Genomic DNA, 17067 nt, shown 5'->3' with positions numbered 1-17067 from the left:
CTGAGGACTTGAAACCCACAATCAATTTGTACATAAACTAAACATGGCAAAGGGAATGGGACAACTGCATAAATAACAAATTACATGAAATTAACCCGAAAATAAATGAAAGACATTTAGCAAATTATATTTCTGAGACCAGGCATGATCATATGTCTATACCAGATGTCGAATTGGACATTCTAGGTTGACACATTTATATTTATTGAATAATGAAGAATCACCCAAATGTAATTACTGCCAGTCTGCTCTTACCATCAAACATATTTTGTTGGAATGTAGAAGTTTAAATTCCATTAGGCAAAATTTTATAAGGAGAGTACTTTGATGGACATTTTCAATAAGGTTCAATAATTATTTGTCAAAAATTTAACTGAAAAATCATATTTAACTTTGAATAAATTTTTGTGTAAATTGTGTCTATTTATATTTTCTATATTCATCTAAGTAACTTTTTTAGTGTAATATGAATTTGTTATATATTTTATATATATCAATTTTGCCATGAAATAGCCATAAGTTGCTGATGTGGCAATAAATAAATAATAATAAATAATAAAGCGAGTAAACCAATTGCCTTAAAAGAAACAAGTTGACTTCACAAAAATAATGTTAGTGAACCCTTTGTTAAGTTGACTTATTTTTTTTATATAATTATGCCAATTGTATTCACTTTAAAAAAAAAAAAAAAACAATAAACTAATCACTATTTCAATACACATTTATTATATTTGTTTTTTCAGCTTTTCTGTATCTCGCAAAATGACAGTAACTAAAATAAATCTGCTCTTCCAGACTCCAGTGTGTGTCTTACATTCAACACAGGCTATAATTGTAGATTTTAGAGACTTAATGAAGCACCAAATATGTTATATTGTAATAATTACAGTAATTATTTGAAAACAGACGTGCTAAAATAGTCTGACACTGTAAAAAGGGATTAGTTGACTTTTAAAAAAGTGAGTACAATAAGCATAATTATGAAAATTAAGTCAACTTAACAGTTCCAACTTACAACGGGTTTACTTACATTATTTTTATAAAGTCAACTAGTTGCTTTTAAGGCAATTGGTTTACTCGCTTTAGGTAACTAATCACTTTTTACAGTGCAGCAGATGCCCTTCCATCTGCAACCTTTGGAGTACTGGGAAACATCCATACACTCATATACTACGGCCAATTTTGTTCATTCAGTTCACCTATAGCGCATGTCTTTGGACTTGTGGGGGAAACCAGAGCACCCAGAGGAAACCAACGGCAACACGGGGAGAACATACACACAGAAATGCCAACTGACCCAGCGACCTTCTTGCTGTGAGGTGATATTGCTAACAACTGAACCACTGACCTATATATATATATATATATATATTAATTTTACAGTACTCAACCCATTTTGTTTTAAAACTTAAATGGTTTTCCGCAATTGGTTCCCTCAAATAGTTTGAGCTAACTTGACTTCTCAGGTTTTACAGTGTATAAAATAAGTTGTCTTCAGAATAAACATGTTTTTTTTTCCCTCAACAGGACCATAGCATGAATAGAGGTGCTTTTTTACCCCGCTTAAAAAAAATCAGAAGCTTGGATCACAAAATAATTGTCTATCCATTTTAAATAACAGTCATGCTTCTGATTTTTTGGGGGCTTGTGGAGCTGCGCATTGATGGATTTGCTCATCAATGTTTGGACTTTCAGCAGTGAAAATTAAACCACACTGAACTGAACTTCAACTCTGAAAACTGGACTGACACAGTTTCAATTCACTAGAACGTCTATGTTAAGCTGCTTTGACACAATCTACATTGTAAAAGTGCTGTAGAAATAAAGATGAATTGAATTGAACAGTCAAAGTTAAACAGTGTAAAGCAATGTAGGCTTATTTTCTAAAAATAAACAAATAATAATATATGACCACGTAATCCATAAAAAAGAACCACAATCTGATTATGAGCATTTAAAAAAATTTACAGAACATCTGATTACAAGTGCATATTAGAAGTCTATTTACATAATCTAGATCACATGCAATCAGTGACTTCCCAGGATTGTGTAGTGTATACATAGAATTCACACACTGGTCATTTAATATAAAAGGAAGAAAATGTGTTTCTTTTTCCTGTTTACGTGCACTATTCACATTTTTCAATTCATGTTACCTGTGTAAAATGTAGGTAGTATAATCTCAGATGACTCTCTTAGGGGTGTGCAGAGGAATAATTAAATCAGGGTGGAACTTGTAGTAAATTTGGCTCTCGGTGAATATCATACAACTAAAAGGGGAAGTTCAGAAAAATCACAGAACTATTACCCGGAGCAGTTTTGCTGTTACGGGGCTGTGTCTGTACCCGAGAGTGAGTAACATACACTTACTTCCCTTCTGGACTCTCCAACTCTGAGCCTAGAAGTCATGAGACTAAGCACATGACAATGTACACCTCATTCAACGTCCAAAAGCAATGCTAAATGAACACTCCTTCAACATTTCATTGACATTTAAAGGATTCACTAAAGCTTTTTTCAGTTTTAAGAGTGCTACTCTACCTATAGCTGCAGCAAATGCGTGTATTTTGAGCTTTTTATTTTGTGTTTACATAGTTTCATCCCAAAGAAATGGAAAAGATGTAAAAAAAAAGATTTTGTCATTATTTACTCACATTTTACTTCATTCAAGCCTTTAGGAGAGTCTTTCCCTATTCTGTTAAACACAAAAGTAGACATTTTGACAATTGTTGGAAACTCAGTTGACTTCTGTGTTTGTTTTACCAATTATATTGAAGTCAATGGTTAGCTACAGGTTTTCAGCTTTCTTTACATTATCTTTGTGTGTATGTGTGTGTTCAAGGCTTGACTGTGACTAAATATTGAGTAAATTCTCATTTTCATTGTGAACTACCCCTTTAACACTGTTATAATTGATATAGTTGAATCATAAAGAGTTTAATCTCATCCATATGGTATATGTTGCAAATTTTAAGCGGTTATCAACCTATTAAACAAGTTCTACCAGTTAAATAACTGGTTTCCAGTACAATATTCTTCCTATGATCTTGGATAGCCTGTAGATCGTTCACACAACATAGTGGAAGCCTGCAATGGAACGTACCAAAAATGCCTACAAAATAGGGGTATCTATAAAACGACAAAACCGTCGAATGCTCGTACAGAATTATTCACGTTCATTCACTTCCACTAAAACACTATAAAAAATCATTCCTGCGATCCCGTGACAGTCAGTCATTGCACAATCCTAAAAAGAAATATCTTGCGCATTCATAGGTCATCCCCGCAGAAGCGGAAATGGACCCTGCACTCATGTCTTGATCATGTGACTCTCTCCATTTCGCCATTTTCTTCCTCTCCGCCGGCGACCAGCCTCCTGTCGGGTTCGTGACCGTCTCTCCTGCTCCTGCAAGACCTGTCAGCCCAAAAGAAGACCTCATTCAGAGTCTAAACCTCCTAGACTGAAGCTTTCCTACCTTTTTCTGCCTTTAGTTTTAGTCTCCCGAACGCGCGAGAAGAATGGCCACCCAGAACCCCCTGTACGCTCCCTTCTTCGCAGTGATGGGTGCCTCCTCGGCGATGGTGTTCAGCGGTAAGAAACCCGTAGTTTACATTAACCCCTAAATTAAATGTCATTCGGTTGAAATGCTTTATTGAATGTGCTGTAATGCAGCATCGAGCTCGCTGGCTCGTGTATTCCTGTTGTAGGACGAGAAGACGGGATGCGAAGGTTTCCATCACGGCACATGACGTCTCAGTTGACGTAATGCCCATAAATTATTTATTTCGTTTCATTATATTCCCCTCAATTTGCTACGTGGAAAACCTAAGACGCCGTTCCCGTCTCGCTTGAACAGAGTATCCTGTTGTAATGTTTGCGCAAGGACGTCGTTTATTTAATGTCCTTTATTTAAACCTTCCTAAATGATCATCTCTAATGGTAGACTTCATATTTAGGGCTAGACACTGTAATAAGAGCACTGTCGGTTACACTCGATTGATTTGTGTCAGGCCAGGCCAAATGCATTACTTAATTAACATAAACAGGTTCGCTCTTATCAAATGCGACAGCCCTCTTTTTTGTTAAAACACGAACTACACACCCAGGCAAAACGTCCTTATATGAGCAACAATGTCTATTTTGTAGACTTCCTTGTTGTTTTATTTTTCGTCAAAGGAAAGGTAGTACTTTAGTGCTCATAAGATTTTACAAGTGCGGTCTCAGCAGTCCTGGAGTGATCCAAATAAATGTTGGATTCCTTCAAAGCAAGTGACTCGCTGCTGTAATCATGTGACTGAAGGCAACTGGCATCGCTCTGTGTGTTTTGCTGACCTTGCCTTTTTAAAAGTCTTAAAAGCAGAACAACACAGGTGAATAAGGTACAAGCGTGTACAGTTGAAAAGTCTATTGTTTTATTAAAGGGACCGGTCGGTCATCCAATAAATGAAAATGAATGCATCCTCAGTTTAAACCTGATTTTCTTCTTCTATTGAAGATGAAAGATGTTTTGAGGAATGCTGGTGGATATCGGATGGTAACCGTTTTCAAAGTATACCACGGTTTGGAAATGTCAAGGTTTTAAAACCATCAATTTTCTGTAATACTGTTCCTAAGATATGTGCACTATTTTTTATTTGTTTTTATTTTGTTTTTGTTTTTTAGGACAACAGCATCTTAAGCAGAAAATATATCTAATGATGCCATTTTAAATAGCAAGTTTTTGCAACAAATGACAACATCAGAAATCAATTAATTTAACCTGACATGTTTACTGCTCCAAAATATTTTAAATGTTTCTCAAAATAAAACTTTGTGTTCAAAGGGTAAAAAGTTTTTGTTTTTATCCCAGACATTTAAAAAGAATATATTTTAGAGCAGTAATCATAATGTTGTAAAACCGTGATATTTTTATCCAAGGTTATCATACTGTCAGAATCTTATGACTCTTTGACTTTCATAAAATAAATACTATAGAAGTCAATGTGTGCCAGTGACCAGCATACTTCAAAATGTCTTTATTTGTGGTCAGAAACTGAAATATAATGATAAAATGATGACCGAATACATTTTTGGGTAAGCTGTTCGTCTAAGGAATAGCATCATCTTGATTTAAATATTACATTTCATGTTTGAATATATTTTACGTTCAACTTAAGCTTAGGCAGGGTTTCTGCCAGGTATTAAAAAGTCTTAATGTCTTAAATCCCAAAAGCTAAATTTTAGGCCTTAAAAACTCTCAAATCTACTGAAATATAAATTAATTTGCTTTTAATGGAGACTCTATTGCTCATGTGCCTCATTTTCTGCCTTCTATTGGTGTGTTGTTAAATGCAGTCAGTCCTAATGGAGAATGTGGCCAAACACAGCAGAAACCAGTACAATGTGCTGCTTTTAACGGCTCAAATCTGATGCTTTAGGATCTTTTAATGCTGTTTGTAATGGAAACCAGTAGACTTTCTGTCCAGCAGATTTCCTACATGATCAAATACTATATTAATTTAGAGTAAATATTACAGTGGAGGGTTTGTCAATGATTTCTCCTTCTGGAAGTCAGCTTTACCAGTAGGTAATTGCTTTCCTTACAGTAAGGTTTGTTTAAAAGTTCTCAGTTTATTTACTGCTGAGGATACTGACCTAACCTATGTTTTTATTATACAATTATTATTATTATTGTATTATGAAATGTATTAAATTTGAATAATGTTTTGATAGGGCAAGTGAAATTTTTTTTTAACTGGGATATTTGGAAAAAAAAAATCCTTAGCATTCAGCCTTGTTTAATTCTAAAATTTCATTCATAATGGTCTTAAAGTCTTAAATTTAACTTGGTGAAACCTGCAGAAACCCTTTTAGGACTGCACTAGGCATGGGCTGGTATAAGTTTCTGACGGTATGATAACCTTGCATAAAAATACCACGGTATTGTGAGTACTGCTCTAAAATAAGTTCTTCTTAAGTGTCTGAGTAAAAAAACAACAACTTTTTTTTCCTCATTGAACACAATTTATTTTATTTTAGAAAACATTTGTAATATTTTGGAACGGTAAACATGTCAGGGTAGATAATTTCAAATAAATCATTGACTTCTGCTTCATTGGTTTCAAAAACACAGATTTATTTACATACATAAGCCCTAGGAACGATATAACAAATTTTAGCGGTTGTAAAACCTTGACTTTTACAAACCACGATGAAACCGGTTATCATCCCATGCTCAGACTGCACAATATTAGAATAATTACACTATGATATTTTTTATTCTACTATATATATATATATATATATATATATATATATATATATATATATATATATATATATATATATATATATATATATATATATATATATATATATATATATATATATATATATTTATTTATTTATTTATTCTGATATGGATACAATTTCACTAGATGAGTTGAATAACTGGAAAGAATTGATCATTTTAGATTGATTTGGATGTTTTTTAGCCATTCATTATGGTCTTAAGTCTTCAATTTCACCTGAAACCCTGTATATAATATTTCACAGAGTGATGGTTGAAACCACATAATGTGTCCATGTTCGACAGAACAGACTTTTGGATATCTCTTCTCATAATGGCAGAGATCAGAAAATATTTTCAAAAGAACATAATATTACAAATTAAAAAAAAATATAAGTTTATAGACCAAGTGATATTTTAACAAACCACCCTGTAAAAAAGGATAAAGCAAAGTATATTAACTGTGATTTAATGTGTGTTTTGGATATGAAGACATGTTTATATGTTATAAATCATAAAATAATATTGAACGGATTAAATCTAGAAAACATTTTTACAGTAGAGAAACTGGAAATCACTTTTATTGCATCATAAATCAGCAAATGCATCAGGAAATTCTCTCAACAGTCTGAAGAAATATATTTGGAAATAATTATCTACATCATTTGTATGATGTATATAAATAAATCCCTCTATTATAATAATAATAATAGTAATAATAATAATAGGGGTAAAATAGGCCAAACTCTTTTTGATCAAACAGGAAATGAAAACCAGCACCAGGTTTTGTCTGTACTATGTTGTCTGAAAACACTTCTGCAGTGTTGATGGACAAACTATTGTGTTGTTGGGGGCTGATATTTAGTACATATGTGTCAGAATCATGTGGTTGCTGTGTAGAATGTGCTGTTGTTTGCGGTGTTGGGGGTCTGACTAGTTACTGTAATTAAATGGCTTATCCGCTGAAAAAGTAAAGGATCACATTTCAATTTAGGTAATTTAATTACAGCCATAAATACTACAAATAATTACAGCACTTCTGTGTAAATGATTTCAGAGTAATTTTGTTATACCAATATGTTTTGCGGAATAATTCTAATAAGAGAAGACAGAAAAGTGTATATATAGAAGGTACATTTGTCTGACGATTGCACATGTGAAACAATGAATTAGGAAATTAATAACAATTTATGGTGTGTATGAAATATGGTGTCTTTACATGAAACATTATATTTTATTAAATATAATGTTTATCTTTTTTATATAAGATTTATTTATCGGATTGTTTTGACTGTTAAACAGTCAAAAGTGAAAGCCAAAATAACAGTACAAAATTGATTACAATCTAAAAATGAACCACACTGTAACCCTTATATTGTGCAACAAAGAGTATATGATGTGCATTCATATTACAAATGAAGCATATAAACAGTCAGTATCGAAAGTTAAGGTTGGCAGCATGGTGTGTTAAGTAAAATAAATAATGATAATAAAAGAAAAGAAAACAGTGAAATAATAATAATAATAAAGTTAAAAGACTGCATTTGGTTACGTATGCAATGAGATTTTATAGACATTTTAAGTAGTATTATTGAGGCAAGTAGTTAAATGACTTATTAGGTAATTAAAGTAAATAAAAATTTAATAATGTAGTAAGTTACTTTTCCAAATACTAATGGTTGGTTAAAGTTGTTTTTTGCTCAAACCTACGTGTGCTTTTCCTGTATTGACTGCGTTAAATGTCCTCCGCACTCAAGACTCTCATTTATTAAAAGGGGACGAAAAACCAATTTGTGCCTTGTCTAAATGTGCGTTCACACAGATGGCGACAACACTCTCTGCCTTCACAGCTCCGGTGGTGAGAGCATCAAAATACACTACGTTGATCTTGTATTTAAAGGAGCCGTTGCAGCAAATCAGTGACATTCCCGCATAGAAACATGCATTTGTTGAGTGAAAATGTTGTGTACTTTATCAAATTCATTCAACAATGAAAGATCAAGTTGTTTCAGGTGGTGTGGCTGTATTCCACTTATCCAATATGTGTCCATATGTCTGAAATATTCTGAAGTCGTTAAAGTTAGCATGAGATTCCCGCTTTTTTTTATTTATTTATTTTTTTAAAGATACTGTACTGTATTTATAACATTTATACTGTACAGTATTTATAATACTGTATTTATAACATTGATGCACATCAGTAACTCGCCAGTAACTTTTTTTAATGTATGTCCCTGTAAGAAACATCGTAAATAATTGGAAATCCGGTGATCGCAATATTAAAACTCTTGGGAAGAACTGTGGTCGAAACCAGTTCACAGCACTGTGTTCTCTGGAATTCTCAAGTGATGGACTTGAACATTCGGATTGCTTGCACCGTGCCGCTTACTGTCGCCACCTCCCATTGCAAATGAATGATCTCCAGCTACTCTCGCCGCGTTCGGTGTAAGCGTACAGTAAGAATATTTTGACGATAGAACATTCTAATAGAATGTCTATTTTTAAATGATATTAGAGAGAGTTTTTATTCAGAAAATGTTTTACGGGAAACGTTTCAAAAGGAGGAATTTTAGAATATTTATCATTAATCAAACTGAAAGATTGCAAATCACTCTCTTCAGTGTTGGATTGTTTTTGTACAATGAATGTTTATTATAAGAAACCGTTATGATTGCGTGTTATATATTGTATATTAGTATAGGCTTTGCCATCAATATATCCAATGCTTCTGATATGACATTAAAATATAAATATGTCATCCTCTCTGTTTTTAGCGCTGGGTGCTGCATACGGGACAGCCAAGAGCGGTACAGGCATTGCTGCCATGTCAGTGATGCGGCCGGAGCTGATCATGAAGTCCATCATTCCCGTGGTCATGGCGGGTATCATTGCCATCTACGGCCTGGTGGTGGCTGTGCTCATTGCCAACAATATCGGTGATACCATCTCTCTCTACAAGTGAGTCATGCATCTGTGTGTGTGTGTGTCGTTTGATCACCGTTTTCCTGGAAATCTCTTTGAACTTCATTTGAATTATTCGTCCTGACATGTTTACTGCTCCAAAATACTTTAAATCTTTCAAAAAATAAAATGTATTGTTTTCAATGGGGAAAAGTTTTAGTTTTTTACCCAGACATTTAAAAAGAATAGATTTCAGAGCAGTAATCATAATACCGTGATACAGTGAAATTTTTATCCAAGGTTATCATACCGTCAGAATCTTATACCGGCCCATGCCTAATGTGTTTGGCCTGATATAGTTAATTTATTTCATGAAATATTTCAGGTTTCTTTTGTATTATAATAATATATAATATAAAAAAATAAAAAAATAAATAATATAAAATAAAAATCTAAATAAACTAAAGAACAGCTAGATTACCAAACATTTGAATAAAATGGAAAATCTAGAAATAAAACAAATCAATCTATGAAATTATAATGTTACAGGTACTAAAATAGCACTGGTATGTTGAGGTTTAAGGTTTCTTTTTGTTGTAAATTATAATTTCTTATTAAATAATAATATATTCATTCATTTTCTGGCTTAGTTCGCCAACTTCTTTTCGACTTTGAACCGTTACTTTATCCAGCATATGTTTTATGCAGCGGATGCCGTTCCAGCTGCAACCAGTACTGAGAACATCGATACACACTGATTCACACACATACACTACGGACAATTTAGCTTACCCAATTCACCTATAGCGCATGTCTTTGGACTGGGGGAAACCAGAGCACCCGGAGGAAACCCAATCCAACACAGGGAGAACATGCAAACTCCACACAAAAATGCCAACTAACCCAGCCTCTTGCTTTGAGGCGACAGCGCTACCCACTGCACCACCACACCACCCTAATTATATATAATTGATTTGATCTTATTTCGTAATAATTTATATAATAATAGTTATAAAAATCCCTGAAGAAATTACATTCTACAGTTTAAACTAAAATAACAGTGTTTCGTGTTTTTACTGCATGTTTTGGATGTCTTTTTTGTCTCACACCTATTACGATCATTTAGTCTCTGCTAATGAGCTGATGATCTGAATTAGGTGTGTTTGGTTAAGGAGACACTGGAAAAATGGGCAGTGCTGGTGGTCCTTCAGGAACGTGGTTGAGAAACACTGCTTTAGAGGATATTTAAAAAATATTGTTAGTTTCTTTTTCTTTTTTAATTTTTGTAAATTTGTGATTTTCTGTATAGTTTATTTTGGTCTAGACTAATGACACTGGTCATTAACTGATTAAGGCTTTTCTTTTATTATGAATTTATAAAAAATATCCCATGATTTACTCACGTTCAAGGTTTCTTTTAGTCAAATACAGTCAGAGTTATTTTGGCCATTTCCAGCTTTACAATGACAATGGTTTGCTGATTTTTATCAGCAGTCTAAAGAAGTCCAACAAAGCACACCCATGTCATTGTTTTGATGTGTATTTTTTTGGTGTATTTAGCGCCACCAACAGGAAAGACAGTTTTGTTTGTCCCTCTTCACTGCACTTCAACGTCATTTTTAAATAGATCTGATCAAATGTTATATTATCAAAGGACCATTAGGTTATTGTCTAGCTGTACTGTTTAGGCATGCATTGATATCAATAACTTTTCAAAATTGGAGGCCAATTGCTGATATATTTGCCAATAAATATATATATTTTTAAATCTCTCTCCAAAAACAAATCGTTTGCAAAAACAAAAGGCCAAACACAAATTTTCAGTTTCACTATAAAACTTTAACTTCAGAATTGTTTGAGCTGATCTCTGAACTTTATTAATCAAGTACTTTTTTTTTCTCTCAGTCCAACTTTCTTTTATAGCAATAAAATCTTCTGCCTGACCAAATAAAAAAAACATAAATAAAGCAACCAGGTCACTGAATATTAACCAAAAATCAAAGTACCAATAAAATAATAAAAAAGTAGCAGGAAGCAAACATTTGAAGTAGTTCAAACAGTAGAATTAATACATAATTTATTGGCTTAAAGATATCAGCCTAATTTTGTTATAGGACTGATAATGAATGGCATTAAAATAACAATTATCAGCGTCTACAGGTGAAGTCAGAATATTAGCCCTCCTAAATTATTAACAGAGTTTTTTTTACATTTTTAAACATAATAGTTTTAATAACTAATTTCTAGTAGCTGATTTCTTTTATTTTTGCCGTCATGAGTAAATAATATTTGACTAGATATTTTTCAAGATACTAGAGCTTAATGTGAGTTTTAATGGCTTAACAAGGTTAATTAGGCAAGTTAGAGTAATTAGGCAAATCATTGTATAATGATGGTTTATTCTGTAGAAAGTCGAAAACAAATATAGCTTAAAGGGGCTGATAATATTGACCTTAAAATGTTTTTTAAAAAAATTAAACTGCTTTTATTCTAGCTGAAATAAAACAAAAGACTTTCTCCAGAAGAAGAAATATTATAGGACATACTGTGAAAAATATTTTGCAGTAATTTTAACATTTGGGAAATATTAAAAAAGAATTAATTGACAGGATGATATCGTGCATTTCTAGGAATGATCTCACATGTCTTCATAATCTAAAAAAATATTGCCAAAAAAAAGTAACCCTGTAAATGTGTGTTCAGGAGTTTCCTGCATCTGGGTGCGGGTCTGAGTGTGGGTCTGAGCGGTCTCGCTGCCGGCTTCGCCATCGGGATTGTGGGAGACGCAGGCGTGAGAGGAACGGCCCAGCAGCCGCGTCTGTTCGTGGGCATGATCCTCATCCTGATCTTCGCAGAGGTGCTGGGGCTCTACGGCCTGATCGTCGCCCTCATCCTGTCCACCAAGGGTTAATCGTTGCTCTCATCCTCTCTTACACATGAACAAACACACACACAGACACACACAAACATCCTCCTGTAATGATACACAACGAGTAAACTTCACCGCCCGAAAATGACGAGAGAGGAATTTTTGCGTGCATGCGTGTGTCGTGAGTGTGCTGTTTGCGACAAGTGAGCGTGAGATTGATCTTCCTCTCTGTGTAAAGTAGCCTGATGTGTGTGTGTTTTCTTTCCCCCTGTAAATGTGTAGCTATCGCTCTCGTCCCGTGTGTGTGCGCGTGTGTTTAAATATAGACGCCCTCTTTCTCATACGCTACACTGTTTTGTTCGTCATCCTCCTTTTTTATTTTGTTATAATTTTACTCTCCTTTAAAGAACAAATCAACTGTTTTGTTTAGTTTGTTTCTCACTTTCGGGACCATTCATTCGAATTATTAAAACACTGATGTTGAGGACCTAAATGTAAAAAAAAGATGGATTATTGCTGTTTGTTTGTTTGTTTGTTTTCTGTTTCTGATGATTATTTATGAAGATTTTGAGATGTTCATTAAACAGTTTAAATGGATCAAAGTCTTTATTGAAATCCTGAATATATATAAATATATATAATGCGCATTATGTGAGTGTTTGGGGGTGTGTGTGTGTGTGTGCGCGTGTATCAGAAAATATATATAAAAATATCTGTATAGGTGAATTGCACTGTGGGAAATTTGTGAGTTCTTTGGGTATGTAATCACTGATTGCCATTGAGAGCATTGTCTTAAGATATAGATGTGCAAGTGTAGTATGCGTGTGTGTGAAATGAATGAATGCAGTTTGTGAGAGCGCATGTGTGCGTGTTTAAACGTGACATTTCTTCATACATGTAGAGTTTTACCTGTAGTTGATACTGTTTCTGGGTCTGTTCATGGGTGAACACCAGCGCAGCTTGTCCAGTTTCCGAATAAAAGTTCCTCAACCTTATTTCAGTTTCACTTTCATTCACACACTGTTCAGTCAACAAAATGGAGCCTTTTTTATTCATATTTAGATGAACACTCAACTTCTTTTATTTGGGAATATTATATTGCTTCTGCTGCAGCCATGGTATGACCAGGGTGCGAATTACAGGGGGGTTTGGGGGAGATTGACCCTCCCTGAAGGATGTCAAAGATATATGGGGGGTCAGCCCTTTAATTGTGAGAAATGGCTCACTCCGATCTGTATTTTAAATGATTAAGTAACGATTATAATAACAGAATATTAATATACATTTGACCACCCCTATAAAGGTTAATACCTTTGTGAATCCGTAATTGCGCCAACTGGTCTATGCGACGAAAAAAACATTCAACAGTCTGAAACCGGCTGATCTAGAGCACTAATAGACATGGGAAGTGTTCACAAGACACTTTTAGGTAAATTGGTGTTGGTATCAACCTTTTTACAGTCATTGGTAATGACATATAGTCTTAAATGGTAAAATTAGATGCATAGTTTAACCTCTGAAATAACTAATCAGGGGATATTGTCGGTCAGACACTAAATATCCCTTAAAACAGTATTTTCCACCCCTGTTCCTGAAGGCACACCAACAGTACACATTTTCAAGCTCTCCCTAATCCAACACACCTGAATCAACTCACCAGAACATTAGAAGAGACTCCAAAACCTGAAGTGAATGGGTGAGATAAGGGAGACATCCAAAATATGTTCTGTTGGTGTGCCTCCAGGAACAGGGTTGGGAAACACTGCCTTAAAACACTCAATGCTTAAATACATTTTATTAATAAATTAGATGTCATTTAAATAAATGCATAAACAATTGAAGCTTTTATTACACACACTACAGAAACATTACCAAAAAAGTTTTTAAACGGATGCTAATGGTCTAATCCAATTCCATGATCTATGCTAAGCTAAGCTAAGCTAAAAGTGCTCCACCAGACCCAAATATCCACTGAAGGAATTTAAAAATGATAAAACTCTTTAACTTTAGGGGAGTTTTACAATAAGCCTATATACCAAAAATAGTGGTGTGTTCATTTAATGACCTGTCACTGAACAGTAAAATATATTGCAACAATACATTGATATTTCCCAGTAGTGAGTTGCGGCTGGAAGGGCATCCACTGTGTAAAACATATGCTGGAATAGTTGGTGGTTCATTCCACTGTGGCGACCCCTTATAAATAAGGGACTAAGCTGAAGGAAAATGAATAAATACACTGACATCTCCTATTTCCCTGAATAGAGTGTGAAATGAGGGATTAGTGCAAAGGTGACCATCTGCTTATCTGAATCACTGCATTGCAGCCTCAACCAAACTTCTTGATCACGCTTCTCTGGTGCAGTCACGACTCTATAAAGAAGAGAGAGGGCGCTATAGAGCTGCACTTTTATTGAACATCTGATTTATCATCATGTAATTGTCCAGTCTGCAATGAAAAATAACGGTCATGGTCAAATAATGATTTGTTTATGATGTCACGTTAGCATTGGGAAACAACAAAATTACGTCATCAGAACATGTCCAGATCATGTTTTGAAATACAATGAAATTTTATTTATGATTAAATTTTTATTAATTTATTATATAATTTTAAAATGTTTACACTTATGAATTATTTTATTAATAATTATTTAATTAATTAATTATTTAATTAATACTTATTTAATTTTGCATGTTGGGACGTTTCTAACAGACTTGTGATGTTTTCTTCAGATTTAAATACAAAACCAGTCAGACTTTTCATCTTTTGATTAAAAATTAAAATATTAAGATGTTTTTGACATTATCTGTATGCGAATTAATAAGTGTCATTATTAAGCTTGGACTTTTTACTTCCTTTCTTTAATAATGTCTTTTTAATTAAACCATTAGTTGTGTAACCCACCAAGAAGTCCCGGGTTCAAATCTTGGACGAGCCCCCACATGTAACCCACTGCTCCCACTGAACCCAACCCGGTCTGAGCTGGGATCTAACCAGTGATTCTTTGCATGGGAGTCAGTTGCTCTAACAAGGAGGCTAAAGACCATGGCTTCTGGCGTCTGTTCCTAGAGCACCTTTAGAGGTCAGAGAAGTGAGGTTTACCTGCACAGCACTTCACTAGCAGGCCTTTGTTGCACTTGTGTTTTTTTTTTTAATGGACAGTTTTTTATTTAAAGTAATGCAAATGTAATTTTTTTATTTTCAGTGAAATTCTGATGGATTATGATAATGTAAAAAAAGAAACAAGTTTAAACAAGTCATCTTATTACTACCTTCAGATTTTGCTCTAAAAACGGCCAGACTACTTCAGAAATCTCTGTATAATATTGCACGAAGATAATATATGTTTTTGACAATTAGATATTAAAACGTGTAAAGATTTTATATAATTTATTGAATAATTTAAATGTTACTCTAAATATTTCAATATTATTACTTAATATAATATTGATATTTAAATATTAATATAACTCCCCTTCTATTCATTCATTTTCCTTCGGCCCATTTTAAACCTGACATCAGGGGCGGATCTAGTGATTTCGGGGGCCTGAAGTAATTCCAGCCATGGGGCCCAAAAGTTCTAAAATGCACCTTTTATGCTTTAGTAGATTTTTTATTGTTTTATTTAGCTGTTTTTTTTATTTATATCACTCAATCTCTCATTTTCTACTTCTTGTCTTAATGCAAAATAATAATATCATCATGTAAAGCATCTTGTAAATCTTTTTAAACTTTTTGTTTTCTTAAAATGAATTCACAGCTAAACATTATATTTAAACTATTTTGTTTTTAAAACTAAAGCTTTACCAAATCTTTACTCTTTGCTGGACCTCCATGATTGAGAGTGGGGAATACATTTGCGCAGATGTAATAAACATTAAACTTTTATTTTTTAGACCCTCATCAAACAAAATAGGATAGAAAAATGATGTTTATATCATTTCTAGGTATAATTTATACTTATAGGTATTTATTTGGGGGCCCTCAGAGTTCCTGGGGCCCTAAGCGGCCGCTTATCTTGCTGATTGGTTAAATCCACCCCTATCTGACATTAAGTGCTCATTTGCATATATTTCTAGCACAAATATAATTAAATAGTAACACATTTGCATATTCAAACATGACATTTTAGAAAACTCAATATGTAAAATGATCACAACTCTTAATGAAACTAATTAATGGGGAAATTAGTCAAAACTATCAGTTTTGTTTAACCCTGTGTCACCTTAAAGTGATATTCATTCATTCATTAGTCCCTTTATTAATCAGGGGTCAGCAGAATGAACCACCAACTTATCCAGCATATGTTTTACACAGCGGATGCCCTTCCAGCTGCAACCCAGTACTGGGAAAACTCCCCTTCTATGTAATATTAAAATGGACATCAATCCTGTAATGAACATGTAAGGAAAATTATTATATATTAGACTCTTAGTGGTCTTTTTTTGTTTTACTTTAAAACACAATGTAACTGCTGGTTGATATTCAGTAATTGAATACAAATTTCAAGCAAGCTATGTACAACAGATAGGTCTGAAACACGTGGCAGAATGGCCATACATAGTCAATTAAACTGCTCAGTGTGAGATTACCACAGCAGAACATCGAGAAAATCCAGTTAATTAATAATAGGGTAACACGGTGGCTCAGTGGTTAGCACTGTCGCCTCACAGCAAGAAGGTCGCTGGTTTTAAGTCCCAGCTGGGTCAGTTGGTATTTCTGTGCGTAGTTTCCATGTTCTCCCCGTGTTGGCGTGGGTTTTTTGTTAGGTGAATGAGTGTGTATGGATGTTTCCCAGTACTGAGATGCGACTGGAAGGGCATCCGCTGTATAAAACATATGCTAGAGTTGGCGGTTCATTCCGCTGTGGCGACCCCTGGTGAATAATGGTAGGAAGGGAAAAAAGCCGAAGGAAAATGAATAATAATAATGAAATTGTAACATCTGCCTCTGGATACTATCGCTACTCTCGCCTGGATGGATGGGAAAGCGCGAACGTCAGAAAGGCGTTTAGCCTTCAAGTC

General features: G+C 34.0%; 1 protein-coding gene across 1 annotated transcript; it reads left to right on the top strand.

Annotated features, from left to right (window-relative positions):
• Positions 1 to 3333: 3333 nt before the first annotated feature.
• atp6v0ca (ATPase H+ transporting V0 subunit ca) lies at positions 3334 to 13034 on the top strand. The gene is made up of 3 exons (XM_056453219.1): positions 3334 to 3592; positions 9044 to 9227; positions 11874 to 13034. Exons 1-3 carry the CDS (start codon positions 3520 to 3522, stop codon positions 12079 to 12081), a joined length of 465 nt encoding a protein of 154 aa, XP_056309194.1. The 5' UTR covers positions 3334 to 3519; the 3' UTR covers positions 12082 to 13034.
• Positions 13035 to 17067: the final 4033 nt, after the last annotated feature.

Source organism: Danio aesculapii, chromosome 3 (genome assembly GCF_903798145.1).
Source record: "Danio aesculapii chromosome 3, fDanAes4.1, whole genome shotgun sequence".
Classification (NCBI taxonomy): domain Eukaryota; kingdom Metazoa; phylum Chordata; class Actinopteri; order Cypriniformes; family Danionidae; genus Danio; species Danio aesculapii.
The sequence above is the reverse complement of the archived record's forward strand: the minus strand, read 5'-3'. Positions and strand labels throughout refer to the sequence as shown.

Excerpts from the sequence above, each read along its gene's own strand:
- atp6v0ca (XM_056453219.1), top strand. The coding sequence starts at position 3,520 with ATGGCCACCCAGAACCCCCTGTACGCTCCCTTCTTCGCAGTGATGGGT. Across the intron at positions 3,593-9,043 it reads CTCGGCGATGGTGTTCAGCG|CGCTGGGTGCTGCATACGGG; the intron begins GTAAGAAACCCG and ends CTCTGTTTTTAG. Across the intron at positions 9,228-11,873 it reads GATACCATCTCTCTCTACAA|GAGTTTCCTGCATCTGGGTG; the intron begins GTGAGTCATGCA and ends ATGTGTGTTCAG.